This window comes from Hakea prostrata, chromosome 5 (assembly GCF_041222555.1).
Source record: "Hakea prostrata isolate BN-2017 chromosome 5, UWA_Hpros_2, whole genome shotgun sequence".
Classification (NCBI taxonomy): domain Eukaryota; kingdom Viridiplantae; phylum Streptophyta; class Magnoliopsida; order Proteales; family Proteaceae; genus Hakea; species Hakea prostrata.
Genome location: NC_142604.1, coordinates 58,499,053 through 58,524,655, shown reverse-complemented (window position 1 = coordinate 58,524,655; position 25,603 = coordinate 58,499,053). Strand labels below are relative to the sequence as shown.

Below are 25,603 nucleotides of genomic sequence, written 5' to 3'. Positions count from 1 at the left end.
TTTTTTTATTTTTGGTAATAGCTTGTTGTTTAGTGGATCCAGCTTGTTGTTTATGGGTGGATATGGTTTTGTGAATATTTGGTGGAATCCATTAAAAATAGAGCAAATTACACTTACATTTCTTCTATTTGAAAATTTTGAATTCATGTAATCAAACATGCCTTAAATTTTCTAACACACATGATTGGATTATTGACACATGTCAACTCTCAAAGTAAAATTTTCTTTTTTTAGTAACAATGATTAATAGTGTCAAAGTTCTGTTTTGACCAATTTACTGAAAAAAGAAGAATTTGCTTTGAAGTTGGACACACGTGTCAATATTTTAATTGAATCCGGATCATCTCCACGTCCGGACGGTCGGGGGAGTACAGAGTGTTCCCTGATGGCTTCCTGACCACAAAAACCAATGGGTCCCACTTGTGGAAAAAAAAGTTTTATTTTTTTATTTTTTCCAAAAAGTATTTTTCACCGTGGACCCCACTGACCTTGTGGTCAGGAAGCATTGGTGGGGGTGGCTGATCCGGACTCCTCCTTTACAGCTACACAAATTAGCAAGTAATAATCAAAAGCTCAACTTTTCATAAGTACCCATGAGAATATGCTTCTCTCTAATACTTTGAAAGATTAGCTCTCACATAATGAAAGGTAAAGAAACAATAGCTAGCGTGTCACATAAGGCCAAGCAACAAATGATATAAAGCTATCTTTAATTAAGCTATCTTTAATTTAGGATGATTACATTAAGTAAGAAATTTCAACTGCTACAGTTCAAGCTACAATGCCAGTATCATGATCCAATCCCTATTAATCTCAAAAAGTTATTCTCAGGCTTCTTCCAGTAAAACCCTTGTAGAAAAACAGGTACAACATTGCAGGTTGCTATGATAAAAATTATCAATGAATGCTTCCCCATCCATTCCATTACAATTGTTGGCCGTCGCCACCCATAAACATCCACCACCAAGTAAGTTCCGGCCAAGAAAACTCCGGCAACACCAGTGGTCACACACATGTAGCTAAAACTGTACAGAGCCTTGTTAAAATGCATACCAAAAATCTCCAAGATGAAACCAGTCAGTATAAGAAGTGAGGCAGGTAACATCCAATTTATGATCCTTTCCCTGTGCTGTCTAAAATGCAGAATAACATGTCCATAATGGAGACCAATTAAGCAACTAACAATCGCCATTACCGAGCTTAATAGACCTTCTGGATCAAATGGAGCTTGACACCATGAAGGTGCATTGCTGGGTAATGGCCCATAATCTGGAGAATTGATGCTGCATTGCTCAGTCCTGGCATACACAGGTCTCGTGTAGAGATGTTGAATCCCCAACACTTTTCGATCGATCAACCCGACGGCATTGCAAGCAGGACCTGTGTCTCCCCTGATTCCACATTTAACTGTATATGTCTTCATTGAATTGGGCTGATCAGGATCATCAATGGGAACCTGAAATTCCCAATCGGGTATGTACAGATAATATAGCAAGATCAAGTAGAATGCGCTCAAGATGAAGGCCACAATCCATTGAAAACGATATCTTGACCACCAAGATGAACCAGAATCCTTGTCTTCTTCATTACTCTGTTTCAACCAAATCTCACATAATGCAGCAACCAAATAGGCAATTGCAATCCGTTGTAAGATACCCATCAACCTAATCTTTGTTAGATCGACCCCATATGTAAGATCGAAGACCCTGTGAAGGTAACCTCCTTGGAGAATCAATCCTAGGGTTAACAGCTTCAATGCCCTAAATATGGCCTTCTTTGTTGCAGAACACCGGCGTTCCGGTCTCTTGTAGGTTAATGCAAGTGAAACTCCGACAATAAACAAGAAGAAAGGGAAAACGAAATCAGCAAGGGTGATACCATTCCATGGGGAGTGGTTGATCGCCGGAAATACACCGCCGGCATGATCTACCAGTATCATCGTCGCCACGGTTACTCCACGGAAAACGTCGAGCGATGCAAGCCGTTGTGATTGCTGCTGCTGTTGCTTCTGCTTCTTGGAATGTGAAGCGATTGCTGGTTTTTGCAGACATGATTCGATGTCGTCAACAGCTTGGATTTTTCTAGGCTTCCCATTGTCTTCTTCCTTGATAAGCTCATACATGGGCTTCATCTCTTTCACTGAAGCCTGAATCAAAGATTAGGTAATGAGAAGAAGATGAAGAAGGTATATATATATATACATTAAAGAGAATGATTGATGGAAGAAGCAGAAGAGAATATTCAAGCAACAAGCAACAAGCAACAGGACCTTTCACTATTTTTTATTTATTTTTTATCTTTTCTTGATGATCCAAGGAGCTTTCACTTCTAATGCAAGCAAAACTCTTATCGGCACGGAATTCATGATTGGCTCAATAACCAGACTTGTACTCTTCAACTCCACGTAGGGCTCTTAATCTAGCTTCCTTTGGATTTTGCTGGGGTGTTGCGTAATTAATGCACAGTACTGCAATGAAATGTCGAGAGATTTCGACATTAACTTTCCATGTTTAAAACCCGTTAATCTCCGAAAATTGTGTTTGATGGTCAGAGATTGAAATTTCGGTTTGAAACACAGTATTTTGCATTAATTGTGCAGTACTGAAGTTGAGCCCGCTTCCCTCGGATGAGTTTATTCTAGGATCTTGACCACAATAGATGTGGGCTTCACCTACGAATACTCATAAAATGAAGGGAACACAGGAAACCTTACGTGGCCCAACCTATGAGTACTGATAAAATAAATTAAAGATCGAATTCTTGTGAATCTAGTGTGGGTTTCACAGCTATTACATGATAAAGAAGTATCATGGGAGACTCTTCTTACACACCCTACATCTTAGTATTCTGCTACTCATCCTTCAAATGGTTTTGGTGTAAGAAAAATTAAATCTAATGATCAAATATTTCAAGTGGATTTATAAGTCAATTTTGAATTTTAAAATAATTGATCAAACCCTAGGTTAGAGGATCAAACATACTTAATGTTTTCTTCTTTAATCTCTCTATTTTTTTATTTTTTTTTGGTGTACCTTTAATCTCTTTATGATACCTAACAAGTTGTCACTTGTTCGATCCACCACCTTCCACTCTAGACTCTAGATATTGGTACTTTTGGATTGGATTCGAGTGGTCCAAATCCAATAAGGAATTAATGGATAAGTTTACCTAACGGTAGCCATCATTGATTAAGTGGCTCCTCATAAAGGATTTGGTTTCTTTTTCTTTTCTTGGTAAATAATGGATTTGGTTTTTGAATTGTATTAAATGTTTACTTTTGAATATCAATCAAGCTATATATAACATAACAAATGTTAAGAATTTGTAATAGTTACTTAACTATAATGAATATTAATATTAGCCAAGAACATTAGGTGTCAATAAAATCCGGATGCACAGTTTCAAATCCGTCTTAAACTCGATCTAAGCTAGTCTGAGTTTTAGACCTGAAAGGTAGATATCGGTTACAAAATAATGAGCCTTAACGGGGTTGGGTAGGATTTGGTTCAACCCTCAGGCCAACTCGGCCTTGTCCTACCCCCACCTTGCTTTAACTTAATTAAATTAGAATTTTGGTTTACAATTCTCAAACCCTAATAGAGTTAGAATAGAAATGAGATTATGGTTTAGATCCCTAAGGTACGGTTTGGGTTTAAACGGGCTTGACCCAACCTGACCTATTAACACCGCTATAAGAACATTGCCTCTAGCTACAACACAATGTACTGACGTAAGTCATTCTGAGAGGGGGGAAAAATACCATAAGGGAAATATCACCTCTAGTGACAAGAAAAATATTATATGCAAATACATCTACCCTAGCTAAATAAATCGTAATGAATATTTTATTTTCTATTTATGGGTAATTAATTACTTACTGATTAAGATCTCAAATCCTTTTCAGTAGTTTAAAAATATAAAAAATAATGAAAATATTTTTCTATTTTTATTTAGATTCACTAGTTTTTATTTATGACCTAATGAAAATATATGGTGATAATATTATATTTAACTAGATTGTACCAGCAAGATATTTAAGCCATGTTGAAGTAACTGGCTTTATAAATTTTAGGTAAAAATATTTTATACATAGTCATGTATGCTATGTATGGAATAAAAGTATATGTATTTATATATATTCATATCAATACATATACAAATTGGTTAAGCATGGGAATTCTACAAGAGATTCGAAAGCAAGCTATAATTTTTCTCCCTATAGTTGTTGTTTATATAAATAGAAACATAATTAACTAGAATATAGATGCATATTCTTCCTTTATTTCTCCTTTCAAACATTGTTAACGTTCCCATAAAGTTTATTAGGAAGCTTTTCAATGAAAATTATCTTTATTATTTTGGATGGAAAAATAGTATATATTTGTATCCATCCAATGATTGATGATTGTGTTCAACAATTTTCTTCCTACATGTATATTTATATTAAAAAAAAATTACCAACATGGTTTCTATATGTTTATTCAGATTCCTCAAATATGCTTCTTCAACCTTACCCATTTGTTTATGGTAGAAATAGAGACAAATAAAGAAAGAAGAAAGGAAAAGATTAAAGGGGAATAAAGGAACATTTAATTGACTCATACTCATGGACCATATTGGTTTGGAGGCTAAGAATAACAACATAAAGTCCCACATGTCAAGAACTCCATGGAAATAGAAGAAAAGAAAACAAAAAAATTTAAAAACCAAAGGAAAGTGCTGAATGACCATGTTTTTTTATTCGATTCAATTTCAGTGTTGCGCATTAATTGTGCTGCCAACAGTCGAGATTGAAATCTCAGTTTCGAAATCAACTATTCATATCGCTTTCAACCATCTGTGAGACGGAATCGAGAGTTTGTTAGCATAGGTGCTGTGCATTTAATGCGCAACATTTAAGTGTCGGCCTTCCCCATCAGTTGAGATGAAAGGACAGGAAGCATCAGATTGGAATCTGATTGATGGAGTAGAGAAAAAATGAACGAATTATAGAAAAGTGAATGGGAAGAGATTCTTCAGAGATATATTCATTTGTGTCCTCTCTTTCCTTTTCATGTCAGCTGTGCCTTTAGTTGAATGGGATGAGAAAGTGGAGTAGAATCGAATTTTGGGAAAGTCTTACTATGAGAGATGTATTCGATACATGCATGCTTAGATAAGTGCAAATCTATGAATCAATCACTTAATACCAAATGAATGTGTGGAACTTAACAAATGACACCTCATTTGATTTTGTGTATCTAATCTACAGTTGTACATTCGAGATTAAAAAAGAAATTATTGGTGTAAATTAGTTTCAAAGACTCAATTCAGTATGCACAGAAGCAGAATCAATCCATGATCAGAAACTCAGAAGGAAGGAGAGAGAGAGAGAGAGAGAGAGAGAGAGAGAGGATAATCACCTGGTATGTGAAGCAGGAGATGTGAAACTTAAGGTACTTGGCTGTTGATGCAGTTACTGATCAGTCCTGGCTAGAAGAAATCCAGAGCTTGATGGTGGTGCAATTGCAGAAAGACAGTATTACTTACTGCTTTATCTTAAACCCAGATGATTGCATGCCTCGACCCCTGTGGCTGCAATCATTAAGAAAACCCTGTTAGAGAAAGAGCCACCATTTTTATTCATAAGAGAAGAAGAAGAGAAGAGAAGAGAAGAGCTCTGCAATACCTATTCTTTTAAGCACAGGAGGGAGGAGATGAAAAGAAAAAGCTCCAAGGAGAGGAAAGGGTGATTGAAGATAGAGAGATGAGAAGGACTTAAATACCTGACTCTCACAAGAAATGACGGTTTCTTTACAATTATAATTTACTATATTTGCTACAGGAATATTTTATTTACTACTATTATAAGGGTGCACAGAGAGAAAGAAGGAAAATTTTCAATCTCTCGTCACAGATTATCACTAAATATTTTTGCTTATCAATGAAAAGATTGAGAAATATTAAAAGAAGATAGTGAGAGAGAAAGAAAGAGAGAGAGAGTTGCAAGCGACAGAGGCAGACATGGAGAGAGAGAGAGAGAAAGATTAAAGGTTTGTGATCATAAAAATATTCCTAAGAGATTTAGTGATAGACCCACTAATGCATGCAAACTCAGCTCCAAATCAATGATAAGAACAAAGTGGTGCGACTTGGGAGAGAACCATTAAACCAAAAAGTTCACCAAAGTGTACCGACAACCTTTGATTATTAGGGTTAACCCAACATTTTTGTTCTTTGTTCTTTCTCCTTTTGAAATTGAAATTGAAATTGAAATTGAAATTCTCAGAGAGAAAGAGAAAGAGAAGAGAGAGAATGGATTGGTGTTGCGTGGTCGGCTGCACAGTTTACATTGCATGCTACCATACCTGTTCATAAAAATCAAGGTTCATGCTATACTTGCAGATAGATCGAGATCATCATCAGTTTTGTCATCACTGTCATTGTCATCATCATCAATCAACGAAGAAGAACAAGAAAAAAGAAGGAGATTACACGTTTCTTGGCTAATAATTATTGATAATTAAGATTAAAATGTTTTTCTGAATGGGAATCTTTCGAAAATCCTAAAGCCAGACATGACATTTATGCCATGGCATGGCATGGCAAGAGAGGTGTTAAGAGAGACGAGAAGGCAAAAGCCGCAAAGAAGTAAAGAACTTTGTGTGGTGATCGATGACGTTTCGTCCTTTTGCTTTGCTTTCTCCTTACACGAATCGATTCCACAACTCTTACAACGGTTCCAGATATTAATCGATCATTGCCCAGCCTTTCTTTCTTCTCTTTTCTCTCTCTCTCTTAGGGCCCCCAAGGAAGAACCAATTCATTCAATTCAACATGAAACAGAAATTCCTACCTAACACTTTTTTAGGGTTTCAAATGAACGGTGGTGATTCAACCACCAACAAACTAGGCCGGGCTTATATATGAGTGTGGATCATATTTCTTGAAGTGTTATAACCATTAAATTATGTAAGACCTACAAATAAAAAATAATAAAATATTAAAAAAATTCCATCACTCAAACCCTGTGGTTCCCCTATAATTTGTAGTCAATAACTATCAAAGGAGCACAGAGAGTGCTCTTCGTCATGGGAGATGATCCGGATTCCTCAAATATCTCAGCCAAGTCCGGATCACCTTCCCTGACGAGAACCAACATTTTATGACCACAGAAATAAGGAGGCCATATGAAACATTGTGGGTCCCAACTCAAAAAAAAATTAATAATTTTTTTTCTTGCAAGATCCCTATTTCTATGATCATAAAATGTCGATTTGTGCTCCTTGTTAGAGGAGGTGATCCAGACTCATCTCGGCTTAAATCCGGTACCATCCTAATATGCAAACCATAGCCAAACGGAGACCAAATCATCTATTCACATAAAGAGAAACATTTTCAATTCTGCATGGTTGGATGATTCACATGTATTGATCTTAAATACAAATTTCTTTTTTTTTAAGAAAAACTCAAAAATGTAAGAATCCGAATCTTCTCTCATTTCCTAACAAAGAGGATCCAGACTCAAAGAGACAGATATGTAGTATAATTTACATAAATTATACCATTAAATGGGGTGTGGACCCTTTGGATATTCCACACCAAAGAGAAAAGAACATTAATTGTATAGTTGAAGATGAAGTATTGAATTCACATTGATTTTCTAGAGGACCTTTGAGTTAGGTTTTGACAAGGCCTTGTACATAAAAGACGGGGATTTAAGACAAGAAAGTTACACTCCACTTGAGTGAAACTCCTCAAAACAATATGTGGTTTTATCGAATGATTTCACTTCCAATTTTTTTATCATAAGAAAACTTTTGCCCTTACTTATTTTTGTTAACACATTTGGGTTTGTGTAGAAAAGAAAAAGCTTTAAGACTGTTTAATTACCTTGTATATATGGTTCAACAATGTTATTTGGAGTTCACTTCCAAGTGGTTTGGTAGTTTCTATGTTTCAGGTTTGAATTCACTCTGCTCTTCTGTTTCTTGCATTAGGCAACTGTGTGCTCTTTGACCTAGGAATATGATCACTACCGACTTTTGTAGACTATACTAGGCCTTTAGTGGGACTAGGCTGACGGGGCCTGGTAGTTCACAGGTTGATGCTTGCATAGGTTGAACTCGAAAGTCTGAACAATGTGTGGAAGGGAGCACAAGGACATAAGGTCATCATTGCAGCATCCCTTCTTTTTCTACCAAAAAAAAAAAAAAAAAAAAAGCTATATTGCTTGGAAACTTCCTAAGTATGATTTTCTAATGATCTCTTGTAATTTAGTGGTGTGGTAAGTGCTCCACACTTTTGATTTATGTACTTCCACTTGTAGTTGTCCTCTTGGCAAAAGTGAAAAGTTTGATTCAATCAACCATGTCACGTAACTTTGGTTTTAGTTACTAGTTGTTTTCCCACTGAGGGATCCTTCAAATATATTTAAGCCAGGTAGGTTAAACAGTAAAGATATTGTCTACTGGCCTAACTCAAAGAGAAAAAAGAATAAAGAGAATAAGTTTCAATGACACACCAACGACTATTATAGTCAGCAATGGTAAAAAAAAAGAAAGGGATAAGGTGAGGTATGATTAATTAAAATCTTTGCTAGTGCTCTTTTTTTTTTAAAGAAAAAAAAAGGCGGCAGGGGGTGTCTGGTGGAGAAAGATACAAGAAGTAATGGCAAAGACCTACAAAATCGAACAGCACAAAGCAAAGCAACATAAGAAGCTAAAATTACAAAAGACTTAAGACCAAAAGCCTAAGACAAATTAAGCAAGACTCTCTCTCTCTAGTGCTCTTATCAACATGTGAATGTAAATTCCATTTGAATGTCTTCTTTCTTTTCGAGCCCAACCACTATTTGGATACAAAAAGTTTCGTCATATGCATTGGAGTTGAAACCTCACTTGTGGAGACACAATGTGATCCTAACCAAATTGACCAAACTTTGTTCTATTCCATTTTCCCCCTACAGCTTGGACTAGAAAATTAGAGAGAGTTTGAGCTGAGAAATGCCACTAAATGTATGAGCAAACGAGTGTCACTTAATCATTGTATGTGGCATTTCGCACATCTCAATTAATCCTCATAGGTAGCTTGTATATGAATTATTGACTTCTTACTTATGAGATGTTGGTCTTTACTATTTGAGCCAACCCCTTGAGTTAAAAATCCTTTTTTTTTTTTTTTTTGCCAAAATATGAAAATTTTAATTAATGAAAGAGTTATGACCAAGAGGCCTAGACAACAAGAAAGAAGTATCAACCATAAACAGAGGTAGAACACCTCACCAAGACTGCACCAAAGAGAGACAAGAAGCTCCCTTAGCTAAAGTCAACAAAACCATTATCTTCCCAAGAAATGAAGTGAAAACCCACTTGATTATGATAGAATTAATATATAATTTAGTTTCTACCAAGAAAAGAAAAAACATATAAATGATACGGACCACATGAGAAGGATGACATCTCCACACTACCACAAGGGCATTTTATGATTTTGAGGTTGTGGTGCAAGAAGTTAAATAGAGTCTTCTAACGCTTACACATAGAAGGTAGGCATAAAGATTGTGATGCAAGAAGTTAAATAAAGAGTCTCCTAATGCTTACAGATAGAAGGTAGGAACGCATACATGCTTAGAGCATGGAAGGTATGATTTTTTAGGTGAATGCATATATATTCAATGAAATCAACCACTAAGAGAATCCAAACCAAACCCCCAAGATCTAATACCTAAATTCATGACTCAACAATGGACCTCTATCTTGTTTTAGAAACTTAACCATTACCTATAACCAGTTTTTAAAACTAGGTTAGATATGATTATGAAACATACCTGTTGATCGGAATTGATTTGATTTAAAAAAAAAAAAAACTGTTACAACAAGTGCATAACCCTATTCTTTTTGGAAAAGAAAAAAAGAGTGTAGACTGTAGACATTTCAATATAGGATGACCGATAAAGACAAAACAGTAAATCGTACCTGTAGATCTTACTGACTGCCGAAAAAAATAAATAGTTGAATTTTTTTTTTTTTGGGTGTGAAAATTGACTTATATTCATATAGGAAGCTACAAAATCGAGGCCTCACCAGCCAACGGACTGTCAAACCAAGGAGAATCAACGGGCCAAACAGTTTGGAACCCAACAGACTGATCCTTTTGGACCAAGAAATGAGCCAATATATTGCTCGTCCTTGGAAGATAAGAAACAGATGCAATAACCGGAGGTGCTGACATGAACTTTATATCCTGAATCACATACAACTAATCAAGGTGCTGTCAAATAGTTGATGTTGACTCCATGAATCTCACGGCAAATTTGATCTTTTTTTTTGTTGGCACAATATGTACTTTTTAATAAGAAATCAATTTCCCATTCAACACGAATTTTTAACTATTCTCAAAGTACAATACTACAGGCAGAACCAATATTAAATCATTGATCAACCTTACAAATATAATACAACAATGAGAACAGAAACATTATTTGAAGTGAACCTAGAGGGGTGGTTCAGTTGAAAAAAGACTAACATTTGGGGCTAAGGGCAAAGCTCCTTCAATATTAATATAAAAGCTCTCCTGAGGATGTAGTCGTGGTGTGCGTAAGCTGGCCTGGATGAACCTCAGATAAAAAATAATAATAAATAAATAAAATTTATTTGAAGGGCTGCTAATTTGACTTGAATTCTAAACTTCAACAATAGGGTGGTGTTGTATTTGAACATGACTTAGACGTTATAGGGTAGCTGCTCAAGTATCCAGGTCCGTTCTCACTATTTGTCTTTGTGAACAGGTTCTTCCTTCCTGCTTAACTAGGGTTCAACCACGCTTCACTTGAAAGGGTCCGATTCAGATGCAACAAGAAGAAGTAATGTTAGACAATCCGTGCGCTTACAATATCTTTGCCTGTATGGAAATGACTACTCAGAAGGATTAACCATATTATGAATCTTCAAATTGTTGGATTAGATCTCAGCCACAACCACTTCAATGGGCCAGTACTAGTTGAACTCTCTAAAATGCGAAAGTAAAGTATTTGTTCCTTAGTTACAAGTTACAACCAATTCAATGGTAGCATTCCCCTTGTTATTCGAGAACTTGAAAAATGGGGTACTTTCAATTTTGTCTATCCTCAGCTTACAATGAAGAAATGCAAAAGAATCTGGAATTCCTAACTCAATATGGAATTTTCCAATCCACACTGGTACTTCTTCGCATGAGTGGTGCAGGTAGTGGTGGTCAAAGGTGCTTCATGGGTTGCAGGAATCCCTGGTGTTAATTTGGAAGCTTTCCACTTAAGTAATTATAGCCGGTGCCTTGTGGTGGCAAAGAGGGAGCAGCACTTGTGGTGGGGTGGCATAGAAGTGGTTGTGAGTTATAAGTGAGAATGAGGAAGACTGGGTTTTTTTTTTGGGCCAAATTTAATTTCTCTCTTTTTTTTTTTTTTTTTTTACATTTTTTTATGAGGTTCATTTGGGCCAGCTTGCGCGCACCACGATTACATCCTCAAATTAATGATACTGAATAGTGCGAACCCAAGACCTCCCCGTGGGAGGTAGAGTCTTTAACTGCTTTACTAACCCATCATTGGCAAAAAATAACATTGAATCAGGTTCAATCACAGTGGGGTCAATGACTCCAGTAGGGACTGGTTCAGTGATTGAACCATCAAGTAGCGAGAGGAATAAGGAATCTGATGGTTATAAAAAAAAACGTGTCTTTGCAGAATTCGGGATACACAATTCTGCCATACAAGGAAACCGTTAACTGACTCCAAAAGAGGGCAAAAAACCCTAAGATCGGGCGGCCACCAAGAAGGGTCATGAACAAATCCAACAACTCATAATGACAGGTAAACCTGAGAGGTATCTAAATCGTTTCCTTTCATTAACTATTATTCAATTAAGCTCTGCAATTTGCTAGGGCTTTATGGTGTTCCAACTACTAACTACTGATTTAACCTTTGCAGGTGGCTTCCCAACCACTGAGTTGGCCCACATCTAAACTTGTTTTGCAGGATGAAGAGCTAAGCAATTTTTGGATGCATTAGGGTCATTTAGGGGCAAAATGCTAAAAATCAAGTTGCAATTACACATTAATGTTCATGTGTGACAGTTTGTCCTAAATTTGTCACATTTGGGTACCATAGGAGGATCAAATGCAAAATGTAATTTTCTTTTGATGAAATTTGATTTCCATTAAACCGGCAGGGACAAACTGAAAATTACCCAAGAATTTAATTAACCATTTGAATCATCAATAGATTCTTGTTGATTCTCTTTTATCTATTTGTCGGGACCTCGTCAGGCTGTGTTGAGGTTGCCCAAGGTCCCGCCCAGATCCAGGTTAGAACCGGGGTAGTTGCTGGCTACCGTATAAGGAAAATTAGTATCATCGTATCCACAAGTTCGGACTTTTGAAGCAATGACAAGCACTTGATCCTATAAGTGGTATCCGATGTAGTTGTTGGCGCTTGATCCTACAATTTTGTTACATCTACATGCTCATTATTCCACACATACTTCTATCTCATTTTTATGGTCTACAGTAGTCGATTCCCAAAATTTATGGTGTGGGCCGGGTTTCACCCTTGTTCAAAATAGAGGACCGGATTTAGCGTTTACTTTAGATGTAATTGAACCGGGCCCATTGATCCGGTCCATGGCCCTTCTTGCCTCTGATGGTTGGGAATTGGGATAACATACAGTAAAGTCTCGTTCCTGAAATTCTAACGCGTCAGGCATTACTCAGAGCACACCAAGGCAAGAGCATGGCAGTTCCACTGCCGGGACCATGGCTGCCAAACCCAAACGTATCCGGCGAACCTTTTAATGGAAGAAGAAAGCCTTTAGCTGTGGCTTTGGCATCAGTTTCTCCGTTGGCATCCACCTCTATTCAGGTATGTCGCCATTGTGGATAACGAGGCTTTCCTCTGCTCTTCATCTTCTTGCCTTTCTAGTCATTCTTGAAATAAAAACTCTTTTTTTCGTTAACTTCTTAGAATACTGGGCTTCATTCCACTGGGGTAGCTGGTATTTCCATTGAAAACGATACTATTGCTTCAGTTGTGAAATGCCTGAGCTCTTCTTCTTTTTGCCTCGATAAAAACTCTTTTTTTCGTTAACTTCTTAGAATACTGGGCTTCATTCCACTGGGGTAGCTGGTATTTCCATTGAAAACGATACTATTGCTTCAGTTGTGAAATGCCTGAGCTCTTCTTCTTCTTGCCTCGATCCATTTTGAAATGGAATTCTGGCTTAGTTCCATTGAGTACCTTTTGTGTCCACTGACAACGATGTGCTATTACTTCATTTAAACTGAGTTCTGTTGGTTTCTTTTCAGAATTACAGTTTGTGTGGGTACAGATATATTATAATTGGGTTCTGTTTGAAGGCTTAGACATATATTGTCAATGATTTTGTGTTTAATTGCTCCCGAATTGTACCTAAAAGGGTTGGAAGGATTTGCGGGCCAGAAACGCAATTATATCAGATGATTGATAACTTCCTTAAATTCTATAGCAGTTGTCAGCTATTGCTGACTCTCCCATCTCTAACAGTATTGTAAATGGGCAACTAATTGTGTCTAGTTTTCAGTTTGTGTTTTTGGTCCGGCAGCCATGGTTAATGGGTCGCATATTACATCCTCTTCTTTTACAGTTTACAATGTTTCTTTAAGTTTATTATGTTTGAGCTGAGAAAGGTAGCCGCATAATGGAAGGCCAGGCAAGAAAGTCAAGGATCTATCTCGTCTGGCTGAGCTCCTTCCCAAAAAAGTTACCTCTCTGGCAGTCACCTGATTAGCTTATTAAGTTCATTTGTAGTTTAAATTGCAAGGGATGTGCTAAATGATAGGATATCTTGGATAATATACCTGGAAACTTTTGAAGCTTCGTCTACGATAATTTCCATGTTCTTGCTTGAGTTAGCGTGCATTTCTGACTTGGTGCTTGAGGGATGTAGCTTCTAAGGTTCTAAAACAAAGATTTTTATGAGCATGGATAATGCAAACCTGAGAACAGACTGCTATGATGGGCTCTTACACAAGGAGAACCAGAAGAATAGGAAGGAAGGGGAAGAGAAGTCACATAAGAAAAGGGGTGGGGGAGAAGAAAGTGCACCCCCCCCCTACCACATAGGCTCTCTAATTCATACCTCAATCCATTCTATTCAAGCTGCCCCTATGATGGCGGACTACATCATGTATGTAGGAATATTAAAGAGTCCTAAATTTAGCATAACTCTCTAGCTAGTAGTACTCTATAATAAGAAAACTTAATAGAATTAGAAGCCACTAGGCTTTATAATTTAGCCACATGCTTGATAGCTAAAAGGACGCATGCTTGGCTAGTTGTTCCTAACAGCTTAGTTGAGACTGCTGCTAGCTTCTGGGTTACTAAAAGCTAAAAATCAGGATAAAAGCCTCACTGTCCTTACCGAGTTACCGGTGATTCAACTGCTACACCACTCCTTAAGCTGACTGACAAGTCAAACTTCATCCCAACTCCACTCCCACCTGTAGTCGATCTGGCTTTCTGGTTAGCAAATCCCTCCCAAGTTGAGACCTTTTGCCGATCTTTTCAACAGCACCTGCCCTGAACTTGAACTAGAGTATCAGGATTAAGGGAGATGACTTTTTTCCGTAAAGAAATCTTACGGTTTGACAGAAAGCAAAGTCCAACACAGTCGCATTCTGAATGATTTATCAATGTCCATCGGACTTCAAATTCCTAGGCCACCTTCCTCCTTAGGAAAACAAACTGATGACCAACTAATCTAGTGATGTTTCTTAAGGGGGAGAGAGGAAAGAAGGCTTGGGATTGATGACTTACCAGTTTTAAGGGGCTGGAGGATGAAGATTGAATGAAGAATGCAAATAACCAAGCAGCCACAGGAATTTCCTGCTCTTGAAAACCCTAAAATCCTACTCGATCCCTTGATCTCTGCTGAAACACTCTCTGCAGTATATTTTTTCATCAAACTGATTTATTACAAGCATTAGGCTGTGTATTTATAGCCGTTATTACTTATTAGACAACTCCTAACAATACTCAATTGAAGCTGTGTATTTTAAACAGGACTTCTACTATCTCCTCCTAGGCTGACTCAAGTAACAAACAGATTAGACTCCTACCAAAATTCTGAATTTAACTAAATCCAGCAGGGTTCAATTGGGACTGCCCAAAATTACAAAATTACCCCTACTGTGGATCAAACTCCTACGCTGCTGGACAGCAAGCCTTAGGGACCCTCTTGGGATGGGTGTGGGTCCTACATTGGGCTCCCACAAGTTTCGGTTGGGGGTTTGTGAGACTTATATAGGTTGTTAAATTAAAATTTGCAAAATATGGTTGAAACATGTTAAAACCAGTCTGGTCAAGTTGAGCCAAAGGATGTGAATTTTTTCTCTCAAACCAGTATTGTGCCTAGCCGACCCCATTTAGTTGGGAAAAGGCTTATTGTTGTTGTTGTTGTTGTTGTAAACCAGTATTGTGCCTCGGTTTCTTGTGAAACGCAGATATGTTGGTCATTCGACAAACTTTGACCAAGTTCTTGTTCTATGGTCAAAAGGAATTGTAATAGTTGGCACTTCAAAATTCTATCTGCATTTATTGAGGTAGAAATGATAATGCACATCAGTATACATGATATTTCTGTTAACAATACCACCTGTGGCTGTGTGTGTATCTATGCAGCTTCCTGTTTTCCTTTGGTCCTATTAGCAAGGCATATTCGACGCAGTGTTAATGTTGAAAGCATCTTTTGTGCTGTTGAGATGTTGAGATTTTCATTTCATAAATTTATTGTAAGGTAGTTATCCATAAAGTACCCAAAATGGAAAAAAAGGTTGGCTTATAATTTGCAACGTTGCAGATTGCAGATAGTAAGGCTTCAAGGTTGTTTCATAAAGAAATTGAAAATCATAGTAATATGTTAGAATCCGGCAAAGGAGAAATTGATTGGGCTGACTTGGATACCGATCTGTACTACTGGACAATGCCTTTGCGTCCTGTTCAGGTACGAATAAGGTGTTGTCTTGCATGACATACATATTGAGTTCCCAGTGCCGGATGAGATTCCTGTTCCTAAAGGTGATTTTAGAACTTCCAGCTTAGGAGACTATAGAGTTCTGACATAATGTTTTGGCAGTGGTACCCTGGACATATTGCAAAAACAGAAAAGGAACTCAAAGAACAGCTGAAGTTAATGGATGTTGTGATTGAGGTGCGAGATGCAAGAATTCCTCTTTCCACTACTCATCCTCAGGTGTATTTCTCTTTCTTTGTGGATTTCCGTCAACTACAAATTAAGAAAAATACAAATTAAGAATTGAGGATAGTCAAAATTCTGCATTCCTCTTGCAGATGGATTCCTGGGTTTCCAACAAGAAAAGAATTGTTGTTTTGAATAGAGAAGATATGATATCCAATGCAGACAGAAATGCATGGGCCACTTATTTTGGAAGACTGGGAATAAAGGTTGCCTTCTCCAACGGGAAACTTGGAATGGTATCTGGATGCTACACTCTCTCTTTCAGGTTGATGCAGTTTGACTTAATGACTTTCTGATGCACGGTAACTCTTGCATGCAAATACAGGGTACATTGAAGCTGGGAAGGCTAGCAAAGTCATTAGCTGATGGTGTGAACGTCAAGCGTAGAGCCAAAGGACTGCTTCCTCGTCCAGTGAGTTTCAGAATTCTTGAAATAGACCTGCTGTCATCCCTTTTTCCTTAATTTTAACTGACCAAGAATTTCAATGACGTGATAAGTTTTGCAGTTTTATTATTATAATTGGTAATTGTTTTTGCAGTTTTACCAATAGTAATACAATGATTCACTTGGAAAAAACTTTATTCTTGAATATTCCATTTTTTATGGCACCATGGCAGCTGCAATTTTGTGCTTGCATTACTTTCTTATGGCTGGGACAAAGATATATCAGGAAATAATGGTCAAGATCCATGCATCAGCTGCCTAGTTTACTTAAAAAAAATAATAGATTTTTTTCTTCTTGTTGGGGGGGGGGGGGTGCCTTTTATTTAATATTCTAGAAGAAGTATAATGGTTTTTGTATTTCCAGGAACTACATCATTTATATTCTTTTTTCACCCAAAAAAAGAAAATAACAAAAAGAAGAACTGCATCATTTGTAGTTTCTTTGGGATCAAAGCTTTATATTCTTGGGACAGGAAGCTTTTAGTTTTTACCTAGCTTGATGTTAAGTGAAGTATACAATTCAGCGATGCTATTATGATAGGGTTTTGTGTTAATCTTGGGACGTAATATTTGATTTCCTCTTATTAAAAAAAAAGCAGGAGAAATTGTTAAAATTTGTTGTCAGGGAATATTACAATGTTGACTGAGAATGCTTTTACTATTAATAGGTGCGAGCTGGTATTGTTGGATATCCGAATGTAGGTAAATCATCTTTAATCAACCGTTTAATGAAGAGGAGAATGTGTCCAGCTGCCCCTAGACCGGGTGTGACCAGAGAATTGAAGTAAGTGTCTCAAATGTAGCTGATAAGCAATCTGAACTAAATATAACTGACATCCCATTCTAGGATAGCCAATTCCATATTAGAGCTAGTTAGGATTTATTAACTGGGATACATGGAATAGAGATGAAGGAGCATGTTGTAGGTTTGCATAGTTATTCTTCCAGTGACTCTTAACTTCTCTTCCTGGAAAAGGTGGGTTCGTTTTGGAAAAGATCTGGAGTTGCTGGACTCTCCTGGCATAATCCCAATGCGCATAAGTGACCAGGCCGCTGCAATAAAGCTTGCAATTTGTGATGACATAGGAGAGAGATCATATGATGTTGTTGATGTGGCTGTAATTCTTGTACAGATGCTGACAAAGCTTTCAGCTGTAGTAGGTATGCTGCTTTTCATTGATTTGTTTTTATTTTTATTTCTTTCTGGAAAATCCCAGTCAGCTTTTACTGTTTGCACTTGACTCGCAGTAAGCTATTAAGCAACCTTATAAAAATCAATAATTGCATGCACAGCCGCAGATATATTTGCACATTAAATTGGATAATGATTGCTCATGTAAGTTTCTTTTTAATTTTATCATGGGCTTCAAAAACTTCAATGGTAACCTGTTCAACGTTGCAATTTTGAATGTTTTAAAACTCTCCTTTATTAGGATCTGATCAGTCAGTCATTATTAATATTTCTTTTGGTGCTTCCCATACTGAGCAAAAAAAGAAGCAGAATATTTTAACTCTGGAAAGTGGAAACTGAGAAATTAATCTAGAAATTCTTCAGATTCAGCTTACTACTCTGCTGGTGCTGCTGCCACATGATATTACGAAATCCTCCCTAATTGCGTGCTGCTTTGATGGTAGACCGTAGTTGTCATGGTGCCTAGGGGAGCATGGAGTCTGAGATGGGGAAAGAATCAAGGCGACACCTGGATACCTAGGGATTGCATAGATGACATCTTGACAACTGCATGCTGGATAGAGTGAACTTGATCTAATAAAGCCATCCTCTGCAGAATAATTCTCCTGATGGAGTACCTGAATGGATAACACCAGGCCAGATCAGATGGGCCTGGTTTCCCACAGACAACTTGTTGTTGCAGAATTTGGTATCCCATGGTCGAACGCTCGAACCTGCAATAACGTGCTCGATCGGTGTGGTAGAGTATCGTTTCCGACGAACAAGTTAGTTCAAACGAACAAAGGACTCAAGCTCAATCTCTTAGTGTATTCAATAACTTAGAAGTGCATACCTTATGATAACAATACCTCTTTATATAGTTCTTGTTAGTCGATTAGTAAGAGGAGTTCCTGTTGTAGAGTTGTATTAGGAATAAACCTCTTTTCCGTTATTTGAGTTCCATTTAGAGAATCATCATAGAATCTGATACGGACTCAAAGTTTATGCTCTAATTATGATAATGTGGTTGAACCCAATGTTAGACCAAATACTAACCCGGTCATTTAACCTCGGTTCGACGGGTTTGAACATGACCTGTTGGTTTGACCATAACATAAGCCCCCTAGTCTCGCATGCTTGAATATTCTTATGTTCGGCGAGTGAGACTTATCTCCTACTTTGATCGATTGAGAAATTCTGCTTCTTTTTACGAGGATATCTTTGAGAAGACAATTCAAGAGATATGACAGTTGGGTTGAAGTGATGGCTGCTGCACGTCTTCCCACACTCTCTTAGGTCGCGCCATGTGGCCTTTAACGTGACCCTAGAAACGGCTAGCTGTTTTTTTTCATTAAATGATGTTAGATTGATTGCTTCCACGTGGCTATTCATCTTGCCTTTCTCTTCTTCTTCAATCTAGGCCGTGGATTGGATCTCTTGATGTTTGTACAATTGGAATCTTTTTAGAATGTCTAAGGTCTTGAGTTTTAGACCCTTAGATTTCTTTCCTTTTTGCCCTTTCGATTTGTTGAATTCTACTAGGAGTTCAATTAGAGTTTGTATAGGAGTTAAATTAGAGTTTGTATTCATGTAGAATTCTATTCCTTGTAATAGTGTACTTTCCACTTAATTATAAATAGAGGGCTTGAGATCATTGATCCATAAACCATTTCACAACAATCACTACATGGCATCATAGCCTAAGTTCGATTGATCTTCTTCAATTATGTTTTCCTTCTGCAAAACCCATCGCGGATTTTTCGCAGATTTTCTCTTTCTTCTGCTACTGTAAAACCCATTGCAGTTGTAGAATTTTCTGCAACCGTAAAACCATCATAGAGTTTCTCTTTCTTCTGCAACAATTGCAGAATTTTTTCTACAACCATCGCAGGAATTTTCTGCAACTATTGCAGAAATTCAAATTCCTCTTTTTTTCTGCAACTAGCGCAGAAATTCAAATTTGAAATCTTTCTGCTCCTATCAATTTTTCAGTTTTGGACAGAAATCTGCCACTGCAAGAACAAGAAAAAGGAGGGAAAGAAGAAGAGAAGAGGAACCCTGCTGCTACCACCACTGCTATCGTCACGAACCCTGTTGTTACCACCCGCTGCCGCTACTATCGGTCGCTACTATCATCGGTGGTGCTGCTATGATCGCTGCTTCCTGCGCCATCGAGAGAAGAACAGAAGAAAGAAAGCAAACAATGAGTTTTTTACCTAAATTTAAAACCAATGCTTGAGGGGTTTAATTGGTAAATTTGCATTCTTTAGGGACTTAATTGTAATTTTACAGTTTTTAGGGATCTATTTGCAAATGTACTTGGTATAGGGGCTTATGTGCAATTTTTGCATATTTTGAGGGACCTTATTGTAATTTTGCAATTTTTAGGGGCTTATTTGTAATTTTTCTTTAAATAAAAAAAAAAAAAAAGGGAGCGTATTTACAACCTTTTTTAGGTGGTTTGGCTGTTGCATTTTGCGATATTTCAGTTACTTTGAAGGGGTGAAGACTGAAGAACTGCAGACAATTCTATCAACATGGCAACCACCAATGGTACTACTGCTCCCACTGGATCCGAGCATTATCCCACTCTTCATCCTCTTTCGGTAAGATTTTATGGCACAAATTATTTGATCTGGTCTCGATCTGCATACCTAACTACTGTTGGAAGAGGACTAGTTGGACACATTAGTGGCACCACTATCAAACCTACTACTGCAAGTGTTTTACAGGATAAATGGATATCAAATGACTCTCTTATTATGTCATTCCTTTTGAATTGCATGCATCCAAATATTGCCCGGGGTTACCTATTACTTGATACTGCAGCCCAAATATAGAAGGCTACTATTGAAACCTATGGACAGTTGGGGAATGATCACATGTTTATGAGCTACGAAAGAAGCTTCATGAGACTACCCAAAAGGAACTGACTATGGCCCAATATTATGCTGAGTTGCGCTCTTTTTGGCTGGAGTTGGATCATTATAGGGATTATCACCCCACTAATCCATGTGACTACTTATAGGAAGCACATTGATAAGATTCGGGTATATGACTTCTTAGCAGGTTTGAATGTGGAGTATGATCAGATCAGAGTGCAAGTATTAAGTCGTTCTCCCTTTCCTACACTAGAACAGTCTTATGCACTTGTTCAGTGTGAGGAAAGCCGGCGATTAACCATGCTTCATGCTCCTGTTGTGGAGAAATCAACATTACAGTGTGTTCGCACTAAATCTAACCCGGCTAAGGAGATTGTCAAGTGTGAGCACTGTCACAAACCATATCATACCAAAGCCAATTGTTGGAAACTCCATGGGAAGCTTGCTGATTTTGAGTAAAAAAGAGCACAAAAAAGAGGAAAACCGAAAGCTCATGCTTTTGAGACAGTTTCCACAACACCCTTTGCAGACGTTGGTCTTTCACAGGATGAGTTAGCTACTCTGCGACGTATTCTGCAATCTTCTACTGCCGGTACAACCTCTACCACTGCTTCCTCTACTAACCAAACCAACTCCTACCTTGCTACTTTAGGTAAAACTTTTACAAGCTTCCAAGTTTTTCAGTTTCTACTCCTTGGATTATTGATACAGGAGCCACAAATCATATGACAGGTTTATCCTTTTTTTTCTTACAATATTCTCCAACTTCTGGAAAGGATGAAGTTCAAGTTGCTGATGGCTCCTATTCTTCCATTGCTGCTAAAGGGACCGTTCAACATTCTCCATCTCTTTCTTTGTCTAAAGTTTTACATGTTCCCTCTTTCTTTACTAACTTGCTCTCTATCAGTAGTCTTACACATGACTTGAATTGTAAATTGACATTTTCCCATCTTACTGTGTCTTCCAGGATCTGGTCACAGGGAAGGAGATTGGACGGGGTAAACTAGACAATGGATTTTATTTGCTCGAGCTGATTGAAGGATCTACTTATGCTCTGACTACATCTTCTAATCAGGTCCATTCGATAATATCAGACCTTCATCAGTGGCACTGTTGGCTAGATCACCCCCTCTAGGAACTCTTAAGAAAATATTTCCAAATTTAGTTTCTTTTTGTAATGAGGATGATTTTTTTTGTGAAGCCTGCATTTTTGCAAAGCATACTCATTCTATTTATTTACCTTTGCTTCATAATAGAAAAACTATTCCTTTTATGTTAATTCATACTGATGTGTGGGGTCCCTACGGACGTGTCTATTACTGGCCATAGGTACTTTGTTACTTTTATTGATTGTCACTCTCGTTCTACATGGATTTATCTTTTAAAACAAAAAAAAAATGAGGTGTTCCGATGTTTTTGTGATTTTCATAATATGATTAAAACTCAGTTCAATGCCATTGTGAAGATCCTTCGTAGTGACAATGACACAGAGTATATTGATGGTAAATTTTAAAGATAACTCTCTGACTCTGGCATAATACACTAGACCAATTGCATTGATACGGCTGCCCAAAATGGGGTTGCTAAAAGGAAGAATCGGCATCTTTTAAAGATAGCCTGTTCTATTATGATTGCTATGAATGTACCTAACCAATATTGAAGTGATGCTATACTCATTGCTTCTTACCTTATGAATAGGATGCCCAGTAGGATACTTGGTTTTAAATGTTCTAATGAGATTCTTCAGGGAGCCTCTTCTTTTATTGTTCCCCCAAAGGTTTTTGGATGCGTGTGTTATGCCAGAATCATAGCCCACTAGAGTAAGCTAGCTCCCCGCGGCCTACGCTGCATATTTTTGGGGTATTTTGCTACTCAGAAATGGTACAAATGTTATCATCCTCCTTCCAGGAAAACCATTGTATCCATGGATGTAATTTTTAATGAGTCTTGCCCTTACTATACACCTCTCCAGGGGGAGAGTCCTAGAGGAGAGGTGCTCTTTTCGACTCTAGATCTTCCTATCACACACCAACACAACTTAAGAGTCCCAAAAGAGTTTCCTGACCAGAGGGAGACTTCGGCCAGGATAACTGAGGACTCTAATCCTCCCCCTTTGTTTTCTGAACCATGTGAAGAACCTAGCCAGGGGGAGACCACTCCTGTGAGACACACTGTTGGGGTCTTTCAAAACCAGATTGACCAAAATAAGGAGGTGCAAACTTATCAGAGGAAGAATTACAACCGGCTAAAGCAGGTGGAGAAAGGTGATACATTATCACTTCAGTCTCCTGCTCCAGAATTAGATTATACTATTCCCCTTAAGGTATCTTCTTTTGATCTTCTTATTGCTGTTAGAAAAGGGGTAAGATCTTGTACTCAACATCCCATAGCTAAATATGTTTCTTATAACTCTTTGTCTGACTCCTGTGCTTTTATATCCTCTCTGTTTCTGTATCTGTTCCTAAAAGTTGGCAGGAAGCCTATGCTGATAAAAGATGAAAGGCAGCTATGGTAGAAGAAATGTAGGCAATGAAGAAAAATGACACTTGGGAGCTGGCTACACTTCCTCCAAGAAAAAAACCAATGGGATGCAAATGGGTATTTGTGGTTAAACAAAATATGGATGGATCAATCAACAAGTTGAAAGCTAGACTAGTTGCAAAGGGGTTTATCCAGATCTATGGGATTGATTATCAGGAGACCTTTGCCCCTGTTGCGAAACTAAACACTGTCAAAGTTCTGTTGTCTGTAGCTATGAACAAAGACTGCAACTTGCACCAATTAGATGTAAAGAATGCCTTCTTACATGGGGAGTTAGCAGATGAAGTCTATATGGAAATCCCACATGGTTTCTCCGATGACAATATTGCAGGGAAAGTTTGTCGGTTGAAGAGGTCAATTTATGGGTTAAAACAGTCTCCTAGATGCTGGTTTGGACGCCTCCTGAAGGCAATGACTTCTATTGGGTACAAGCAAAGCAATGTTGATCATTCTCTATTTGTCAAGAAGTCAGGTACTAACATCACACTTCTCATTGTCTATGTAGACGATATTGTCATCATAGGGAATGATGGTGAAGAAATTCAAAAGTTGAAGGATTTTCTTGGTAGAGAGTTTGAAATTAAAGATCTAGGGAAGTTACAGTATTTCTTAGGGATTGAGGTGGCTCGATCAAAGAAAGGTATATTCCTATCCCAAAGAAAGTATGTCCTAGATCTTTTATCAGAAGTGGGAATGTTGGGGTGTAAAGCAGTTGATACCCCTATTGAAGCTGGAGCTAAACTTAAAGAAAAAGAGGGAGAACCAATGGACAAAGGAAGATACCAAAGGTTGGTAGGGAAGCTTATTTATTTGTCCAACACCAGGCCAAACATCGTTTATGCTGTAGGGATAGTGAGCCAATTCATGCATGATCCATATTTAGCTCATATGAAGGCTGTTACCAGAATACTACAGTATTTGAAGGGAACTCTTGGAATACTTTTGTCACCCACTGATAATCTAAAATATAGAAGCATATACTGATGTAGACTGGGCTGGATCTCTAGATAGGAAGTCAATTTCAAGGTTCTGTACTTTTGTTGGAGGTAATCTAGTTACTTGGAAAAGGAATACTTTACTTGGGGATGTTGGCCCCGAACAGTTGGAGAAACTTGATATGCTTTTGGGGATTTTGCCAACAGCCTAAGGTCGATGTTTGATCTTCTCTTGCTTTATTCTTACGCTTGTTTAAGGCTAAGAAGATGGAGCGGTGTGGTTGGTACTATTTGTCCAAGCGGTCGTCCCGTCAGTCCGGATGGAAACGGAATTTTGTTGCTAATGGGACCTTGCCTTTTAATACTGAGGGGTGGTGTCCCAAATCTTTTATGTTCGGTCTTCCCATACTCCTTCCTTTCGAACTCCTTGGAGTCGTTCTTTGCTTAAAAAGTCAAACAACCTCCCTCACCTTTCTCCCCCCGAAGAACAAGCAAAGGAGCAAATCCTAAGCATTCCTACCGAGAATAAAAATTTTCGAGCTGTGAATGGCTTCTGTACCGAGCATTCGGAGATCTTATCTTTTTGGGGTTTCTTGCCCGGTAAGTTTTGTTTATTTGTTTCTATTGATGCTATTCTTTGTGGTCGGATGTAATCATGTTTTTCTTTTTTGTAGTGTTGTTTAGTCCGGCTGCTTGTGCTAGAGCTACGGCTTCCAAAATCAATGAAGTTTCTAAGAAACATCCGGCCAAACCGGATAAGTCAAGAACAACTAAATCGAAGGCTGCTGTGGGTGCTGGTCATCCTCCTCGACCACACAAGAGGTCTGCCACAAATGTGGTCGAGAAGGCCGAGAAGCGTACGTCGAACTGAGGACCCTTCCAGTGAAGAGGCTATTCAGAAAGAATTGTCAGTTCCTCCCAAATCCTCAAGTTTGTTTGGTCGAGATGTGGCTACCAGTTTGAGACGCAGTGGTTCTGCTTCTCCTCTTCCTCCTCTGCTCCTCCCAAATTGGTCTTTAACAACAAAGTCTAGTTGCCTTTGCAAAAATTAGACCGGTACTTCCGTTGCAAAGGAATGGCTTCCAAACGTGTTGTTTCCGGTCGGCCAGAAATATATAAACGGATTGAATCTTCTCCGTCGTTATGATGTGGCGACCAAGTAAGCTTTGACCTCTGGTTGTGCTCCCCTTTTATATTCCGACCTTACTATTTAGTACATAATCTCCCATTTTTTGTTTTTTGTAGGATGCTTTGTAATTTGACCTAGGTTCTGGGGTCATGTTTGGAGACTGGTCGTCAAGACCACCTATCTTTGCACTCGTGTAAAGACAGTCTGAAGAAGAAAGAGTTCGACCTCTTGTCCTGTAAGTCACATGTCGATA

At 38.0% G+C, this 25,603-nt stretch overlaps 2 protein-coding genes across 2 annotated transcripts in view; one reads left to right on the top strand and one right to left on the bottom strand.

Annotated features, from left to right (window-relative positions):
* Window positions 1-683: 683 nt before the first annotated feature.
* LOC149016792 (uncharacterized) lies at window positions 684-5,739 on the bottom strand. Its single transcript, XM_089154855.1, has 3 exons — window positions 5,669-5,739; window positions 5,403-5,574; window positions 684-2,146 (listed from the first exon to the last, which is right to left on the bottom strand). Exon 3 carries the CDS (start codon window positions 2,129-2,131, stop codon window positions 791-793), a length of 1,341 nt encoding a protein of 446 aa, XP_089010981.1. The 5' UTR covers window positions 2,132-2,146; window positions 5,403-5,574; window positions 5,669-5,739; the 3' UTR covers window positions 684-790.
* A 6,953-nt stretch (window positions 5,740-12,692) lies between these two features.
* Window positions 12,693-25,603, top strand: part of EMB3129 (GTP-binding family protein) — a 68,529-nt gene continuing 55,618 nt past the window's right edge. Inside the window, exons 1-7 of the mRNA XM_089154854.1 lie at window positions 12,693-12,874; window positions 15,849-15,992; window positions 16,125-16,241; window positions 16,340-16,483; window positions 16,573-16,659; window positions 17,361-17,476; window positions 17,669-17,853. Of these exons, the coding sequence (XP_089010980.1) occupies window positions 12,746-12,874; window positions 15,849-15,992; window positions 16,125-16,241; window positions 16,340-16,483; window positions 16,573-16,659; window positions 17,361-17,476; window positions 17,669-17,853 (922 nt within the window). The 5' untranslated portion in view covers window positions 12,693-12,745. The remainder of the gene's footprint in view (window positions 12,875-15,848; window positions 15,993-16,124; window positions 16,242-16,339; window positions 16,484-16,572; window positions 16,660-17,360; window positions 17,477-17,668; window positions 17,854-25,603) is intronic.